Below are 18,913 nucleotides of genomic sequence, written 5' to 3'. Positions count from 1 at the left end.
TAATGCAGAACCACCCCTCAAACAACTCTGTAGTCGTACTGCTGCCTGTCATTCTACCATCATACAAACTCACACAGTAGGCACAGTAAAACACATTCAGGTCTGTAGAAGTGGATACTGTGGATAATCGTGAGTTATTGCTTCTGTCGCTCCTCTGTCTCAGTTTTCCTTATTCTGTTTTATCTCTGAAGGACATTAATAAACGCCTATCACTGCCAGTGGATATTCGATTGCCAGAGGGATACCTGGAGAAGTTTGCTATGAACAGTCCACCCTTTGACAAACCCCTGAGTCGGAGGTTACGGCGCGCTTCGCTGGTAACATTATCTCCTCCTCTCTCTCTCTATCTCTCTCTCTATCTGTAGCTCTCTAAAGATTAAACATTCACAGAAGCCTTATTATCATGACAGTGATAAAAACACAATGACAACAGTAATGTAAAGTAAAAAAGTAAAATAAAGGACAGGAGTAATTTTTACTTTAAATGTTATTATTATTGTTTAAGTGAACAGTGAGGTACAGTGGGGTATAATAAGTTATAGTGAGGTTTATGTACTGTATTTGTCTGACTATAAGGCGCACCTAAAACCCATTAATTTCCCCTAGAATCAACAGTGCACCTTATAGTCCAGTGAAACTCATGTACGAGTACAGTTTTATAGGGGAGTCTGTAGAATTACCCGCTAACCCCAGCACTAGCTCTTACACCCTTTAGTGATGGTAAGCTGTTATACTGGGCGGTAAGGGGAATGGTGTGCCCCTCTCCCAGAATCTAGAGATGAGTATATCTATCTAGTATATCTATCTATCTCCATTTAACATTAAATTTCAAGTGTAATATGATTAATTCTCCTTCTGAATTTAAAAGCTTTTACTATAAGAATAAGTTAACTATGCAGGTTGGCTCTGGATCTGACAACATTATTGCTATTAAATTGTAACAAAACAAAATGTAGTGCAGCTTTTATGAACACTAAATTAGACTATACATTTGGGGATAAACAAAAGCTCCATAGTCTCAGTGTGATTTGATATTGTCCTGTCCTCTGCATTGGCATGGTCTCAGAACTCTCACAGTGCACTGTTTGTGTTTGTGAGCGAGAGGCAGAGGGAATAAGGATGAGAGAGAAACAGAAAGGGAAAGTGAAGTAGATCACATGCTTCATTTGTTAAGTTGGTCAGCGGAGATGCTGATGATAGAGGACACATGGAATAGAGGGATAGAGAGAGGACATTTGGCCTCTAGTCAAAGCTCAGCTGTAGAAATGAATGCTCAGTGCTGTACAGTACACACGCATTGTGCTTCTGGGTCTCTCTTAGCCCAGTTTTTGTCACTTCAGTGACCAAAGCATTTCTGTGCCACAGGCCTAATGAAAAAGAGAGAGAGAAATGCTGGAGAAAGGGCCTCGAAAAGCAGCAATGTTTAAATGCTGTAGTCTGACTTCACTACTTGTGTTGGATGAATCAGAGGAGCTATTTCAGGACTTTGGTTTTCACTCGAAGCACTGTTCAGTTTCTCTTGCTTGTTTTTATTCCTGACCTTTTTCCATGTGTTTAAGTCCTGAATGGTCAGTGTATATTTAAGATTCAAGTCTCACTCAGAATCACAATATACAATTTATAAATCAGTGATGTAGCATTTTGCAATATACTACTTTCATTTTGTTTTTATTTTGCAATATATCTGTAGATACTGTAGATCCTTAGACATATATACACATAAACATATGTACATATGTTTGTGTTTTAGGTGGATAACCATTTCAGACAATTCTCTGTTTGTCAATATAAATAAATTTGATTACATTTTGTTTAAAAAGACCAACAGCACATAAAACATAAAACCGCCAATGAGTGAGCCAAAAGCAACCGTGCCAAGGAAACCCCTCAAATCTGTAGGAAAAAAAAAACTTTAGAATTACTGAGACTCATCAGTTAATAGTATTGATGATGGTTAATTATAGTACTAATTGTAGCAACATTTAGGTATTAATAGTTAAAGTCCAAGGTAACTTTAACCCAGTCGATAATAAAGGGTGGGGCACTAGTCCGAGGCAGGTAGCAGTAACTAGTGGGTGAGCAGCTGGTCTGAGGCCTGTAGCTATAGAGCCCAATTATGAATCTTTCGTTCGGTGGTAGTACAGACAGGTGGGCAATCTTTTACTCAGTTAAAGTAAAGAAATGGAATTCTGGAAATTCTTGTGTGGCAAACATCTGAGTCAGATCTGACTAAAACAACCTCCCTAAAAGTGAAAGAGCCAGAAGGTAACATAGACATGAGCTCACCCTGCAATTCAGAGGTGAAATAACATAATCACCACACCCATAGTTTTAAAGTGTTCATGACTTCCTAAGACTTTTGCACAGTGCAGTATCTAAACATAGTTATAGTTAAAGTCTATAATACTGCTTTCATTAAGCATGAAAACAGGCAATGTCTTTGGTGTAATGTATACTTCACTGTCATGGTTCTTTTATTGTGTTTTGTTACTGTTTGATGTATCTGTGCTTATAGTACATGCACACATATGCTGAAAATGACCTGCTTTGTATCTCTCACAGTCTGAAATTGGCTTTGGAAAACTGGAGACATACATCAAACTGGACAAACTTGGAGAGGTAAGTAACAAGCCAAATAAACTATAGTAACTGACTGGTTTACTTGTTATCACATTTGGTACACATTATTGCAGTGCTGAAAATCCTCACAATCCATTTTTGTACGCGAGCACACATTTTAAGTGGGAGTAATGTATGTTCCAATGCAAAATTTCATAGTGCTTATTATGTATCTTAAAAGTCTCATTATATTGTTTTTTTATTCATTCGTTCCAGTGTTTCTGTATAGCTCTGCTTTAGATCACTGAATTAGAGGTCTCTGAAAAAATACAGAATTTGGCTCTTGCTCATGAATATTCATACATGCAAATATATCACCTCTGATTGGCTAACAGCACTGTAGCAGAGAACGCTACCTGCCTGCAGCGGAATCAGTCGGAGATCCGATTTAAGTGTACAGTTACTTACACAAGAGCGCTAACGTTAACTAGCTGTGTAAACAGAGCTTTGACGACAGTGTCTGCTCTGCTGCAGCCCGGCTTTAGCTCTGTAAATAAATACAAACTAATAGCAAACTAATAGCTAAAAAGACAACCTGGAAAAAACTCCACTTAGTCTTCATGGGTAGGAGTTAACAGTTAATAACTGTAGCAGACAATTTAAGTCACACCATAGCAATTTTTTTTTCAGCCTAGCTGCAAGCGTTTTATCATCTCTGCTTATTCCCACATAATGGTAAGTATCAGCTGGTAACCTGACTTCAGTCGCTCAGGATTTCCCCCTGTTTCCTCTGTAGGGCACGTACGCGACTGTGTTTAAGGGACGCAGTAAACTGACTGATAGCCTGGTGGCTCTGAAGGAGATCAGGCTGGAACACGAAGAAGGAGCACCCTGTACTGCGATACGGGAAGGTAACTGTGCAGTAACTCTTCATGCACCAACAATAATAATAACAACGCTTAATGGATTAATAAATATATACAATTTTTGGGATCTGTGCTGTCATGTATTTTATAAATGTTGTTCTGTGTGTCAATCCCTGTATTTTTCTGTGTTTCCTTTTCTGTTTAATTTAGTGTCCCTCCTGAAGGATTTAAAACACGCTAACATCGTCACTCTTCACGACATCATCCACACGGACAAGTGCCTCACCCTGGTCTTCGAATACCTGGTCCGTATATGAGAGTGGAAATACAAGCTCTGTGTCTAAAATATGATAAATATGAGTGCTTTTCTCACATGTCGTTTTATGATGAACATTCAGGAGAAGGACCTGAAGCAGTACATGGATGACTGCGGGAACATCATGAGTGTTCACAATGTGAAAGTAAGTCTGGGCATATTTTTCTTTTCTGTAACTGAAAATAAAAATTGATTTTCAGTTGGCCAGTTTTGATCATTGACCAGATGTTTATAGTTTAGAAAATGTGGATTTTGTATGATAATTGGTTAAATTCCAATGGTTCCAATTCCAATTCCAATTAGCCTTAAACCTGTTGTTACATTTTTGAATTTGTATTTGTTTTTAATTTATTTTTTGAATGTTACACACGTGATGAAGCACGTGAAGTGTGCAAAAAGCCATTTAAAGTCCATTAAAGTGCATGTGTAACTTCCTAGCCTTGATAGGATATCTTGCTAATACTGGTAAATGAGACACATCACAGCTTACTGAACGTCTTGTTTAAATACCTCTATCTAATGATGAGTTCACATATTTCTCTATATTAATAACCAGTTTTCATTAGTCCTTTCTTCTTCTGGTTTCTCACTAAGTGTTGACTAGAGTTTATTGTACTTCTGACCTAAACTGCCTTTACATTATCTCACTTTCTGTGCCGGTATGTTCGTGTTACGAGTTTATTTTGTAATGTTTCTGCTCTGTAGATCTTCCTCTTCCAGCTGTTGCGAGGACTAGCATATTGCCATCGCCGCAAAGTTCTTCACAGAGACTTGAAACCACAGAACCTCCTCATTAACGACAAGGGAGAGCTCAAGCTGGCGGACTTCGGTGATTATACACAACATTGTTCTGACAGAGCTGTATGAAAACATACACACCCACTCTGTACAAGGCCAGATGATTATATAGTCTGAAGAGGAGTATAATTATGCACTCCGGTAGAGTCGCAGCCCTTTCATCCGTTTTCCTAGGATCAGTTTCCAACACAAACATTACTTATACCTGTGTCATCTGTCTACATATCTGTCATATATTTACATATCCTGCAATTTTGTAGGTCTGGCTCGAGCAAAGTCTGTGCCCACTAAGACTTACTCTAATGAGGTGGTCACACTCTGGTACAGACCACCCGATGTGCTTCTAGGATCAACAGAATACTCCACACCTATCGACATGTGGTGAGTCTCGAACAAACATTCTGACTTTTTGTAGCACTGTTATGAAATCGTTTACACAAATAAATGTAGCATTTAAGTTTCATGTCCCAAGTTAAAAAATATTCTCAATATAAATTCAACAAATGCAATTTTCCATATAGTCATCAACCAAAAGGATAATGCATAAATTATATTGACGAGCGTTTAGATTTAAAAGGGCAGTAATTTTGACAGTTTCTCTGCAGTGCATGTCAGATTCAATATGGTTCTTTCAGCTTTTATATACTGTTCACCAGACTTTAATTTAAATAAAATAATAAATTAATTAATTAATTTGTCATAGATTGAATTAAATCAACCTGTACCACAATATATAGGGGTTTTCTCTTTTTTCAATGAAAACTAAACTAAATCTTTTATAATAGACTTTTCAGTTGTATTCAGAATTTTATAAAACCTTCTATAAATAAAAGTACATTCTATGTAGTTTGACTTTCTTTCAAATTTCTCTCTGTGTGTTTGTAGGGGGGTCGGTTGTATATTCTATGAGATGATTACAGGAAGACCTCTTTTTCCTGGATCTACAGTGGAGGATGAACTTCATCTTATATTTCGTATTTTGGGTGAGAACTTGTATGTTAATGAGTTCATTGTGTGCAGTAGAGATAACACATGGTCTGTTTTTCTACAGATAGAGGAATAGCCTTCCATTATAGCTGATAAAAGTTAATTAATACTTATTACTGAACATATAGGCCTTATTCCCCAAACATTCTAAAGCCTTTATTGTTCTGCTAAATGTTTTTGGTAGAACACATTTTATATCACAGTATCTAAGTAAAAAGACGTTCAACTCCAACCCAATCCTACCCGAGTCCACTCCAATCTGCCCCATAAACTGTCATTATGAGCCTAAGCCTGATTTAAACCCAACATTATAAATAAGTAGATCGTTAAAGCAGCACTAGGTAGGATTTCCTTGATTTTTGAACTTTTTCACTGCAGCACTCCATTGAGGTGTAATAGGAGGAATAGAGGGGCTCTCCTGTCTGTGCCGGAGCTCCTCTGAGCTCAAACCAGACTCTGTAAGTTTTCCGAGGTGGCTGCGACCAACGCTCGCGAGAATTGCGACCTGCTTTCCGACCTTTAGTTCTAACAGTTCTACAAGGACTACTGGTTCATTCTTTACAAACTAACATACAGACACTCTGGCAGAAGCTGGAAAGAGACTGAATATGTATGTAAAAGCCAGAAAACGAGAAAGAGAAACTAATCCGCCTGAAACATTTATTACACTCTACAACTGTAGGGGGAGTGTAGGGGGGAGCCCACGAGCACAAAATCTCAATCCTACCTAGTGGAGCTTTAAAACAAAACTTTTTAACTACAGTTCTGGGTGGTTTGAATGATTAGAGTCTGTCATCTGTTCCCCCGCACCACACCCCACATATGCCCACATCCATGCACCCTAAGGTGCATGGCGATTGACTGTGATGCGGCTCTTTGATTTTATCGCGACCCGGACAGAGTTCAGGTTGAGCATCGGCTCATGTTGAGAATCTAAACTCTAAACTGATTTTAGCCTGATTGTGCCGCCTCTATCAGCTGAGGAATGTTAGGCTAAAATAATTCACTACACGTCACTGACGTGAAATTCAACTTTTTCCCGTCCTGGTATGCAAATAGCAATGTTTTCTAGTATAACACAAAAAATAAACGAATGAAATGTAAAAAAAAAAATAGGAGACTGTGTATGAGGCAAGTAAAATAAAATGTGCCATCTCAAACATTAGCACTAAAACGGTACTCTTTAAAAACACAGCAGTTTAGCACTTCTGAAGTTTTCATGAAAATTCAGGCATTCGTCAATGTTCTCTTATCTGGTATCTGAGATATTTAGGACGATTTTGGTGAATGCACAGTATTTTGTTTGTATGGTTTTATAAGGCTAAATGTATTTACTGCTATAATGTTACATTTTGTTCTTTTATTTTGCTTAAAGTTCTTTTGAAGTACAAGCAAAAACGAAGACCAACAATGATACTGGACATCAGATAATAATAATAACGATTTACTGTTTTTGCGTGTGTGTACTTGTGTGTATGTCTCCAGGCACTCCGACTGAAGAGTCCTGGCCAGGCGTCAGCACCAGTGAAGAGTTTAGAACCTATAACTTTCCGCGATATCGGACCGAACCTCTCGTCAATCACGCACCCAGGTCTGTGTTGCTGCCTGTGTTTTTAGTTTTACTATATTTTATATTGCTATTAATACCAGCTGTTATTTGAAAACTGGATTATTAGAATATATGGATTAATGGCATATAAACTGGATTAATGGCATATAAATTCTTGCATCTTTTGTTAAAAGTTAAGAATGTTATATGATAATTATACTACTAGTAATAATATTAATAAAATAATAAAAATGGTTTTATATAAGCGGATGTGAAGGCAGATATGCTCATTAAATGTTTGACTAAATTTGTTCCTTTGTTCACAGGATAGACAGTGATGGCCATGATTTAATTAATCAGTTATTACAGGTCAGTGTGTTTCTGTTTTCTGTACAACTGTATTAATCCCATTAATTTGTGTAGAATTTTCTATAACAATCTTGGGTTTAAGGGTGCCTATAGAGCAGCAAAGGAGTTCTCAATGTGCGTGTGTGTGCGTGTGTGTGCGTGTGTGTGCGTGTGTGTGCGTGTGTGTGCGTGTGTGTGCGTGTGTGTGTGTGTGTGTGTGTGTGTGTGTGTGTGTGTAGTTTGAGGCGAAGCGGCGTGTCTCTGCAGAAGAAGCCCTCAGACACCCGTACTTCAGGAGTCTGGGAGAGCAGGTGCAGGGACTGGCTGACAGTAAGTATTTAAAGTCCGAGCAGCCTCGGACTATATCCCCCATCATCCCCTGACTCTCTCTGTCACCTCTGACCTCTTATTACTAGCTCCAACATTTACAGAGCTTTTACCCAAACTAATTTCATTAATATACCCTCCCTCATCAGCTCTTATTTAATAAATAAAAGCTCAACCAGGCGTATTTAATAAGCATTGACTTTGAACAATATTTAAAATGAATCATAATTTACTCAAATATAAGCTATATATAAAATAGTACATATAAATCGAGCTTGTTCAATATTACAAAACATAAAGTTTGATTAATAAATTAATTGTTAATGCAACAAAAAAAATATCCGAAAAAAATGAGGGATAAATACAAAATATTTCAGTAATTCCTGCTTTACAATTTCACCTCACTAATCCCTTCTTTATCTCAGTGTTTTCCAGCAGAGGTGTGTAGGGTAATTTACCACAGCATGACTTAGATAAAACTCGGATGTGAGAAATCTCAGAACATGAAATGATGACCAATGAGTCAGAGCTTAGAATTTAAAATATATTAAAGTTTACTTGAAAAATAGTTTCAGCATTACAGATATATAAAAGGAACAAAAATTAAACGATATATATTAGAAAAGAGTAAAAGTACATCAACGAATACAATCTCAATAGATCAACACATTCGCAACCCAGAGAGAGAAAGAGAGAGAGAGAAAGAAAGAGAGAGAGAAAGAAAGAGAGAGAGAGAGAAAGAGAGAGAGAGAGAGAAAGAAAGAGAAAGAAACTAAAGCCAGTCGAGGGACAGAGAGAACTCCTCAGACTTCATCCAAGCAGTTAAACATTTTGCAAATGACATGTGATTGGACAGAACTTATCACTATGATTGTGTCAGCAGAGTCCAGTTAACAGCATGTTGTCCAGTTTTAATGACGTGATCCGCTCCAGCCTGTCTGAGCAACAAGTTCTTATCATGATGTTGTTCAGCACTGTGTCCTTCATGAACACAGCAGACAGTCCTTAAGTGTCCTAAAGTCTGTGAGAAGATGAAACAGAGGAAAAGAGTGGATGCAAAGATCTTCTGGCCTGTGTGTGACTTTACGGCGTGTAGAACAGGCAAGCGCTGGCTATCTGAGGAGAGGTTCCCAGCACTTCACTCAGATAGCTTGTTGTCTCCTAGTTCATATGCACTGGTCCCAGAACAGCAGTGAAGCTTCTCTGCCACTCAGGGTCACATTCTCCTCACAGCTCTCATTGTTGATGAAAACACTCTGACCTTCCTGATTCCTGAAAAAGTAAAAACAACCTCCAAAGCCTTGTCATAGTGACAGTTAAAAAGAGAGCAGAGATCATAAGGTTATTAAGTGAATTATAAAGTGAACAGTAAAAATAATAACTGTATATATAAATGTATAAAACATTTAAGAATAAGAGTGTGAAGGTGTGGTTATCTCCAATCACACCCTTCAGGTGCATTCCCTTTTAGCATGAATATTATTAAACACATTATCCTTGTAATACATTATCTTTACTGACACCATATGTGCATTATTTATGTCTAAAATTATTCATATAATCAATAGAACCAACCAGTTTGGGGAAAATTGAGAGTAAGATTTTAGACACATAAAATGTGGCAAAATGAAAAAAAAAAAATACAATTATTCATATTCATTCATTGTCCCTCATTTGCATATTTGTTTTCACGAAAGAATGACTAGTCAATGAGAGCAAATGAGATGAGATCGTCAGGAATCGCCCCCAAAAGAGGCGGTACTGTGGGGAATGTAACTCGACACTGATTGGTCCAAGATACTTACAGGCAGGACTGGGAGTTCTGAGCACAGTTCACAGATCACAGTTAGTTTAACCCTGGCTAAATGTTTTAGAAACCTTTTCCTCCTTCTTGCCCCGTAAAGGGGCATTGCCTGATCTCTGTAACAAAGAAACCAGGTTTCAGAAACTAAAATTCACAAAGATAACCGTTCTATACTACACATACTGACAGAAGAGCTAACTGTGCTTAACAATGCAACATGTTTCCTCAAAATCTGATGCTACACCCTGATAATTTTATGATTTAATACAAAAAATATAATCCTTACTGTTCCTTTTTTTTCATTTGGACTTAAAAAATATATATAATATGTTTAATGTAGACTTTTATCTTCATTCATAAAAGGCACTTAAAATAGAATTGCTTACAATCGTAAGGAAAAGTGAGAAAGGGCTGATATGTAGTTTTTCATTGTTTTTCATTGTGAAGTGTTCATTAGTTTTGTTGAAGATTTTATTTTTCTGGTGTTTCTGATATTTTGTCCTTACTATATTCTGCCCTTAACTCTTTTCTAGCTGCATCTATCTTCTCGGTGAAGGAGATCCAACTTCAGAAGGATCCAGGAAAGCGTTCTGTAGCGTACTCAGAGTCGGGTAAGTCCAGCTCCCGCTGAATTCTGAGCGTGTTCATGCTTTTTACAATGCTGACTGGCTGGTAGAGCTTGGGATGGAATCTGGAGATATGTGTCCCAGATTAGTGGTGCTGACATGCCACAGTGGAGAGAGCACACAGAAATAAGAGAAAAACAGGGCAGAAAAAAAAAGAGTTAAAAAAAAAACAGTAGGCCTACTGTGTGTCGGCCTTAATGTTGCGCCGTGCTTTATCTCTGCTCTGCTTTAGTCATCTGTGTCTACATCATGCTTACACTGAGCGCTTTCAGAACGCCATGCTTCATCTTACAGTGCGTGCTGCTCATGCATCTGTCATCCTCTGTAGAAAAGTGTCTCAATGTTTTCCTGCCTTTCTGTCAGTCTCTTTCTCTTTCTCTCTATCTTTCATAAACATGTTTCTTATACTTTTCTGCACAATCCTTTCCATCTTCTGTCTGCCCTTTCCTACCGCCCTGCCCAACGTGTCCTTTAAAGTGATGCCCCATAAGACGGGTCCCACACATATGGAATATTCCCAGAGAGAAGGAGCAAAGCCCACGCTGCCTCCTGCCCCCTCCTCCCCCTCTACTGGCTGACTCATTATAGCGCTCTGGTAAATAAATACACTTTTCTTCTGTCCCTTTTTCCTGTCCAGCTTTTTGTCTCTGTCTTCTTTGTTTAGTGTCTTTTTAATGTTAGCTTTTTATAATGTCTTCGCCTTCAGTTTTCTTTGACTGTGCCTCTTCTCTATGCATTACTCTCCAGTCTGTTTCAGAGAGCAAAGTGAGCACATTTATTACAACTAACGAATAAACAGTGAGTTTGAACAGTTGACTAAAAATGTCTTGGAAAAACCTGGAAAAGTAATGAAATTTGAAAATAGCAATTTCCACCCCTGGATAAGTGTGGGAAAAATAAAAATACCCAGAAAGTTTTGGAAAAGCCATGGAAATTTGCTCTATAAATATTTGTGTTTCTGTTTATCAACGGAGAAAATCTATTTTGAGCTACAAATACGTCAGCTAAGAGTTAAATCAGTAATTTATCCCGACACAATGGAGCTTTCAGAATCTGACGCACGTTATTAATAAAGATTGTGTGTCATTTTAACTGATTCATTTTAGACCTGCTATAATCAATTTTAATTATAGTTTTTATAATTATAGAAATTATAATTTTTGGTTTTATTGTCCATGTCTAATGTTTTAGATGGAAAAGTCATGAAAAGAACATGGAAATGTATTGGTTAAAAAGTGTATGAACCCTGTACATAGTAAAGGGTGAGTTTTTTTTTAAAGATTAAATAATAGAATTTTGATGGTAATAATAATTAACAGACAGTGATACTGAGTGAGGACATGCTCAAAAGAATATTAAACACTTTTTTTAAATACTTTGTCTTAAGACATAATATAACAGATGACCTGATCAAACATGTACATATGCTTAAAATTTAGGCAGTCTATGACTAAAATCAAACCTGGCTAAGCCACTAGGTGGCATCAGATTATCATTTTAAATTTATAAAACTGGTAAAAGCTGGTGACACTTCATTCACATAAGTCATCTCTTTAAATATGTTATTAAGATATATACAGTAAAATGTGCTGTTTTGTATTAAATGTATTGTGATCTTTAGTATTTTCTCATTTTTAAATCTGTTTTAGATTACCTGGAGTCTTTTGCAGCTTTAGTCAAGTGAAAGCATTAAGGCACCCAATAAAACATTTAACATAAAAAACACAATCATAGGTTGTGAAATCAGCAGTAAATTATTCTGCTGAATTATTCTTTCACACTTGTTCAGAAAACAAACACGCTTCATGAGGTCAGAAGCCATGTCCTCCACACACAGATGTTTCCAGGAAAGGGGCTAAAACTGCCCTTTGTGTTGTGATGTGTAGTGAATTGCGGATAACTGGCGGCCATGAACGATACATCAGTTGCATTCTTGAAATGGCTCCAAACCTTAGCTAAATTTTTTGTTTTTTTAGAAAATATAGTTTGGTACAGCCTTCAGTTTCGTTTCTCGAGTCAGAGGCTTCTTACCTTGGGTCAGAAAACACAAAACAAAAGTCCCTGAATTTTGTTTAAAAAAAAGACACTCTAACTAATAAAATGAATTCTGTTGTACATTCAGTTTACGGACATATGCTGACGTGCTTCTGTCTTTGTGCACATGTGCTGGGTGTATCTTGTAAGAATAACACTGAAGAGACTAGCCTCAGGTCCGCCATGAGCATCAAACATGCAAAATTCAGAATACAACAATACCTTAAAGACATTTGTTTACCAATGAAGCTGTCAACCATTCTGCCTGTCCAAATATCAAAATCAACACCAATAAAAAAATGAAGATACATTTGTACATACATTCATTATGAATGCAAATGAAAAGGACTAAATATTTTAATGGGCTGTCCTAATGGCTGAACAGCAGTTCTATGTAACACGCAAAAAATGTGTGGAAAATAGGTATATGATCCTTTGATTCCCACCTTTAAAGAATGAAGAAAGGTCTTTCATTTTTATTGTTGGTACACTTCAACTGTCGCTGGTCAACGTTGAGTTTTAGCTCCCTCCAAAGATTTTCAATTGGGTTTAGGTCTGGAGACTGGCTAGGCCATGCTAGGCCACTTCTTATTTGCCCTGGCTGTTTCAGGTCATTGTCATGCAGGAAGACCCAACCATGACCCATTTCTAATGCTCTTACTGAGGAAAGGAGGTTGTTGGCCAAAATCTTGCGATACATGACCCCATCGATCCTCCTTTTTAATACGCTGCAGTCATCCTGTCCCCTTTGCAGAAAAACACCCCCGAAGTATGATGTTTACACCCTTATGCTTCACGGTTGGAACTGTGTTCTTAGGGTTACACTGTAAACATGTGGTCTCATCTGATCACATGATCTTCTCCCATACCTCCTCTGGATCATTCAGATGGCAAATGGCGATCTTCAAACAGGCCTGGACGTGTGTTGGCGTAAGCCGGGGGACCTTGTATGCGCTGTAGTATTTTAATTAATGACGATGTAGTGTGTTAATAACAGCAGTCTTTGAGATTGTGGTCCCAGCTCTCTTCAAGTCATTGACCAGGTGCTCCCGTGTAGTTCTGGGCTGATTCCTGACCTTTCTTAGAATCATCCTTACCTAACAAGGCCAGGTCTTGCATGGAAGCTCCAGACCAAGGAAGATTGAAAGTCATCTTGTGTTTTCTTCATTTTTTAATAATTGCACCAACAGTTGTTGCTTTCTCATCAAGCTGCTTGCCTTTTGTCATGTAGCTCATTCCAGCCTTTTGCAGATGCACGGTTTTGTCCCTGGTGTTCTTAGACAGCAGGCTGGAGTGTGATGTAATTAAGTGTGTGGGGACATGTGTCTTTTATACTGTTAACAAGTACAAACTGGTGCAGTTAATACAGGTAATGAGTGCAGAACAGAAATGCTTCTTAAAGAAAAAAACTAACAAGTCAGTGAGAGCCAGAAATCTTGCTGATTGGTAGGTGATCAAATACTTACTTTATCAGTAAAATGCTAATTAATTATTTAAAAATCATACAGTGTGATTTTTCTGGATTCTGTCTCACTGTTGAAGTGTACGTACAATATAAATTACAGACCTCTCCTTTTTTGTAGGTGGGAAAACTTGCAAAATTGACAGTCTATCAAATACTAATTTTGCACCACTGTAATTTTACACTAATTCACATCCCTTCAAGATAGTTAGCAGGTATAGTGGTGGTACCTGGGGTCCTGGAATGCATTCTTGTTTGATATTACTGTAAATTATTAAATATTCAGATTGAGGTGTTCCAGAGTGAATGTCTGGATGCATTTTTGCTACTTAAAAATGAAAGAAAAAAGCTTTGAGAACTGAAATTTAAAGCATGAAAAACATTTCATTAAACAAAAGTAAATTGAACTCTATTAATAATATTTATTTATATGCTTCTCTCTCTCTCTCTCTCTCTCTCTCTCTCTCTCTCTCTCTCTCTCTCTCTCTCTCTCTCTCTCTCTCTCTCTCTCTCTCTCTCTCTCTCTCTCTCTCTCTCTCTCTCTCTCTCTCTCTCAGCCCAGGGGAAGTCCCGCAGACAGAGTGTTTTGTTTTAAGAAGAAGGCTGATGATAACGCACGTAATGCACAAACAGAATACTTCACCCCATCTAAAGAAGCTAAAGAGTCTAGGAAAAACGACGGAGGAAGAAGAAGCTGAATCTTTGCACCGATAGACGGATGGGAAGGAGTTCGTCTGCTGAGACAATTCTACACTACTCCACACAATCTACAATCCGAATTAGAAACTTCAGTTGAGAGGAATATCACAACACGACCTCCTGATGGTAGAAGAGGGGTATCTGCAGCTGGGAGATACAAGGTTCTGCTGCTGTTCTTCTGTAGAGGAAGAGGACACTCAAACACGGTCAACCAGGCGGCATCTTGGAAGACTCTACAGGGAGGGCATCCTTTTCTTTTATTTGCCTTTGTTTTTATGAGATGAGAGGCTAAGCTGCTTTTCATATTTTGTGTTATTTCACAAGCCACGCCCCTTACCTGCACACGCCAGCCTCAGTATACATACAGTATACCTCATTCCTGCCCAGACCTCCAACATTCCTCCCCCTGTGACTGTCCTGGTGTGTGTGTGTGTGTGTGTGTGTGTGTGTGTGCAGGAATGTGTCTGTGTGTGTGTGTGGGAGTGTATTGTCTGTATATTTGTATTAGATTACTGGGCAGAAGTCAGAGACCACCTATTATTTATATCCTTTTTAGTGAAAACGCTTATAATTTGATGTTTTTATGAGCGATTTGTGAGAAGGTTAGATAGAGACAGAGAGAAATAAGGCTCCTGCTAGAACTGTAAACAGTATTTAAACAGTATTTAACATTTGCTTTCTTTAAAGATAACTATGTGAGTCTGACAGGATGTGGAGCTGCTGCTGTTCTCACAGGCGAGAGTCCAGATCTCAGCATCGATCAGTGTATCTAAATTGTGGAAGTGAGGGAAATGTCCTTTAACAGGGGTCGTACGGTCATGAAAAACATGGAAAAGTCATGGAGTTTAAAAATAACAATTGCCAGGCCTGGATATGTTTTGGAAAAAAGAAAAATACCCAGAAAGTTTTGAAAAAGTCATGGAAATTGTTTCAGTTTATTGGCCGTTTTGGTTTTTAAAAATAATGAATTGTTTGGGTAAATCTGTCACATCCCTTCGCTTTAGCTATCTGTCTATATGGGTCCTCTTCAGCCTTGACTATAGCTGTAAATTCACTCAGTAAGAGAAAATGCTGTTTTAATGCTATGCAAAATATGCAGAAATGTTATTCAGCTAGTAAAACGTGACATTTCAAACAGCTTTCAATTCATTTTATGCCTACTTGGATTTTTAGTTTTTTGTTTCTTGCCATGTCTGTACTAAAAAATATATGGTCAGTAAAATTGTCCACAAAGACATGGAAAAGTCATGAAAAAGTCATGAAAATTAATTATGTTTTAGAATTATTAGCAAAACTGTCTGTGAATAAAAGAAAGGAACGGAAGAAAAAATATATAAGGATGTAGTAAAGAGTAAACTCATACTAAATATTGAAACGTTTGATATGCGTAAAAATGTTGAGGCTTCTCTGTGGTACTCAGTAAAGTGTCTTTTTTCTGATCCTGAAATATAAACAACTAGGCCATTTTGGATGGAAATGAAATAAATAAAATGGTGGTCTCTTTGTACTGCACAGTAATGCACACTCAAAAAAATATACCGTGGTGTTGATATACGGAGCAAAATATCTCAGCATTAAAATTATTAAATCTGTTAGATCCAAAGAATATTCCATTTTAATGAAAGCAAAAAAATGCATTGAAATATTTCTGTTTTGTTCCATCACCAGTTTAATATTATGCCGAGGTAACAGGTAACAGTTCATGAAAGGTCTTTTGATTGAATTGATTGAATTAGTGACATCATTTGTCATATAGAACTTATTTTTTTTAGTGTATGTTCAGATATTGCCTTTTAATTTTTGCAGTAATCCTCTAAACATCCCTGACACATGTCTCTCTTTGTCACACACACACACACACACACACACACACTGCTATGAACAAACCTTTGGCACCTTATGGAAGTTAAGCTCAGGCTGTATTCAGTAAATATTACAGAACTAACGGCTGACCTCGGAGGACTGGAACCGAAAGAAAGTGCCGCTGATTTCTCTGGTAAAGAACTATGTTATTTTTGTAGTGTGAACTGGATGATAAACACAGCACTTCTCACTCTTGAGCACACACTAACTGTGCAAACGTGGACACTAGCATGTGCTTCGGGATGAGTAAAGGTATTACAGTGCTGAGTGTCCTGAGCAGTTTGGGAATTAGAGTATTGTTGTGCTCATTAGATGAAAGTGATGATATTGAAACACAAGCTGTAGATTCTCCCTCTAATCCGGTCCAGTCCTCAGCTGTACCATGTGACTGATTTGTGGAACAGAATCATCTTTTCCTTCATTGCTGTAGAATAAAGGTTCTGCATGATCAAATAGCGTAGCCAAGGATTTTGGACAATGTAGTCTCCTGAAGAAATGCAAATCAGGAGATGGACTCCTTCATAGTCCAGACTGAAGCCATAGATACTAGCTAATAGACATCATAATAATATTGTCTCTCAAACCTGTGCTAGCTTTGTTGTTTTGCAATAATTATAATTATTATTATTACATTGCAAATAATTTTTTTAGGCAATAATAATTAAAAAAAAAACTTCATTACACGCCACTAAAATGTCAGTTTAGTTCCCGACTTTCCACTAGTTCACCGTTCACACAGATGCAGGTTAGAGTTCATATGGAGAGTAAGTGTGTAAATATAAGGGGTGGAAGTCACAAGCCATCTCACGATACAATACCATCACGATACGTCGGGCACGATGACCATGATCTCGCAATATAAGTGTGTTGTCAGATTTGGGGAGGGGCTATGTTTTAATAACAATATCCCTATTTGACGCCACGTATCGATAATAATGTATCGCAGACTGAAATCTAAAAATATATCGCAATATCGATATTTTCTCCCACTTCTAATCAGTTAGAGCAGAGACTGATTGGCACTGCTGATTAAGATCATGTGAATAAAACTATTTATTGAACGGTGAACATATATACATATTTTGTAATACTTTTTCTTTGTAAAATAACAAACATTAATAATAATCATCTTAGTACAGGAGAACAGCTCTGCCTTCTTTAAGTGCTGAAAGAAGAAGACAAATATATATGAGATGTGAGAGAGAAGGAGAGAGAGAGAGGGGAGAGAGAGAATGAGAGAGAGGGAGAGTTAGATGGACAGGGAGAGAGAAACTCTAGGCTGTTTGTCCTTTATCCCCGATCACATTACAAACCACAGAGTGTTTTTAACGGTTGAGTTGGCGTTTGGAGTTTGTAAAGGTTAAAGTGAATTTTAACTAATTGTTTACTTTTACTTGAATTTTTGAAAATCTATGTTTACTGTGTTTATTTTTTCTACATAATTACTTTTGCAGAAATGACATACATCTGTATATACAGTGCGACCCAAAAGTCTGAGATTGCTACTAAAAATGTTGGGGTTTTTTTTGTACATTATTTTTTATAATTTAATACATTTTGTTTAATAACCGAGGGTAGTCAGCATAAATAAAATGAGAAGTGGAGTGTGCTAAATATTTACATTTACTTTTTTTTTTTTACTTTATTTTTTGGTATTTCTGCATTTTGCATTAACATTGCGTTTTTACACTAGTACTGACTTTCTGTTATGTTCTGTTTATTTGAATTAACATTTTTATGTAGTCTTATACTTTTGGATCCCTCTGTGGATGAGTTCAGTTCAGTTTAAAGTCACAATGTGAATATTGGTTTGTATTTTATTTTTGTATAATACATATAACAGATGTGAAGAAGTAGCAAGAGGGCAGCACTTTAGAAAAGCATGAGCTGAAATTCCATTTTAATGTTAAACATTTACACAATTTGTGTAGTTCTTGCTTGCTTGTTTTTTTGCTTGTTTTTGTTTGTTTATTGGACTGATTTATTATCATGTGTCTTCCTTTGAAAGCTGGACATTCAGCTTATTAATAAGATTTTTGATTAAGGCTACTGGCTCTTAACTCTCATCTTTGTTGGTTCTGTAAAGAAGATCTAATCAGTAGATTTCTTAGCTGCTATCAGTACTGAAGTTAAAGTGACCATGTTTTATTTTTTATATTTTATTTTCATTGTTGATTAATGTAAAAAAAAAACTGTTTGCATGAATTTCAAATAATTATTTTTCACATAAACATTTAAATTTTTAGTAAAAAAAAACAACTAATATTGTTATTAATATTCTATTAAAAACTGAAGCAACTCACAAGCCATGTACAGGTAAAATACCAATTCAAAACGATCAGTTTCTCTTATTTGACTATTTGCAGGTATATGGTTGAGTAAGATGAATATTGTTGTTTTATTCTATAAACTACTATAAACATTTCACTCCAAATTCCAAATAGAATTATTGTCATTTAGAGCATTTATTTGCAGAAAATGAGAAATAATCCAAATAACGAAAAAGATGCAGAGCATTCAGGCCTCAAATAATGCAAAATATATATATATATATATATATATATATATATATATATATATATATATATATATATATATATATATATATATATATATGTATCAGTATTTGGAGGAATAACCCTGATTTTTAATCACAGCTTTGATTCATCTTGGCA

General features: G+C 36.8%; 1 protein-coding gene across 5 annotated transcripts in view; it reads left to right on the top strand.

The window, feature by feature from the left end:
* LOC103047068 (cyclin-dependent kinase 17) overlaps positions 1 to 18,501 on the top strand; it is a 37,091-nt gene extending 18,590 nt beyond the window's left edge. For 2 of the 5 annotated variants that reach the window (XM_007247972.4, XM_007247974.4), the window contains 14 exons: positions 192 to 317; positions 2,563 to 2,619; positions 3,356 to 3,470; positions 3,636 to 3,730; positions 3,824 to 3,886; positions 4,447 to 4,570; positions 4,800 to 4,920; positions 5,425 to 5,522; positions 7,012 to 7,117; positions 7,402 to 7,444; positions 7,663 to 7,753; positions 10,088 to 10,165; positions 10,658 to 10,775; positions 14,234 to 14,323. In XM_007247972.4, coding sequence (XP_007248034.3) covers positions 192 to 317; positions 2,563 to 2,619; positions 3,356 to 3,470; positions 3,636 to 3,730; positions 3,824 to 3,886; positions 4,447 to 4,570; positions 4,800 to 4,920; positions 5,425 to 5,522; positions 7,012 to 7,117; positions 7,402 to 7,444; positions 7,663 to 7,753; positions 10,088 to 10,165; positions 10,658 to 10,758 — 1,218 coding nt within the window. In that variant the 3' untranslated portion in view covers positions 10,759 to 10,775; positions 14,234 to 14,323. Of the gene's footprint in view, positions 1 to 191; positions 318 to 2,562; positions 2,620 to 3,355; positions 3,471 to 3,635; positions 3,731 to 3,823; positions 3,887 to 4,446; positions 4,571 to 4,799; positions 4,921 to 5,424; positions 5,523 to 7,011; positions 7,118 to 7,401; positions 7,445 to 7,662; positions 7,754 to 10,087; positions 10,166 to 10,657; positions 10,776 to 14,233 lie in introns of all 5 variants that reach the window. The other 3 variants (XM_007247975.4, XM_007247973.4, XM_049485839.1) reach the window with 2 other exon arrangements.
* The last annotated feature ends 412 nt before the right edge of the window (positions 18,502 to 18,913 follow it).

Source organism: Astyanax mexicanus, chromosome 12 (genome assembly GCF_023375975.1).
Source record: "Astyanax mexicanus isolate ESR-SI-001 chromosome 12, AstMex3_surface, whole genome shotgun sequence".
Lineage (NCBI taxonomy): Eukaryota > Metazoa > Chordata > Actinopteri > Characiformes > Acestrorhamphidae > Astyanax > Astyanax mexicanus.
The sequence above is the reverse complement of the archived record's forward strand: the minus strand, read 5'-3'. Positions and strand labels throughout refer to the sequence as shown.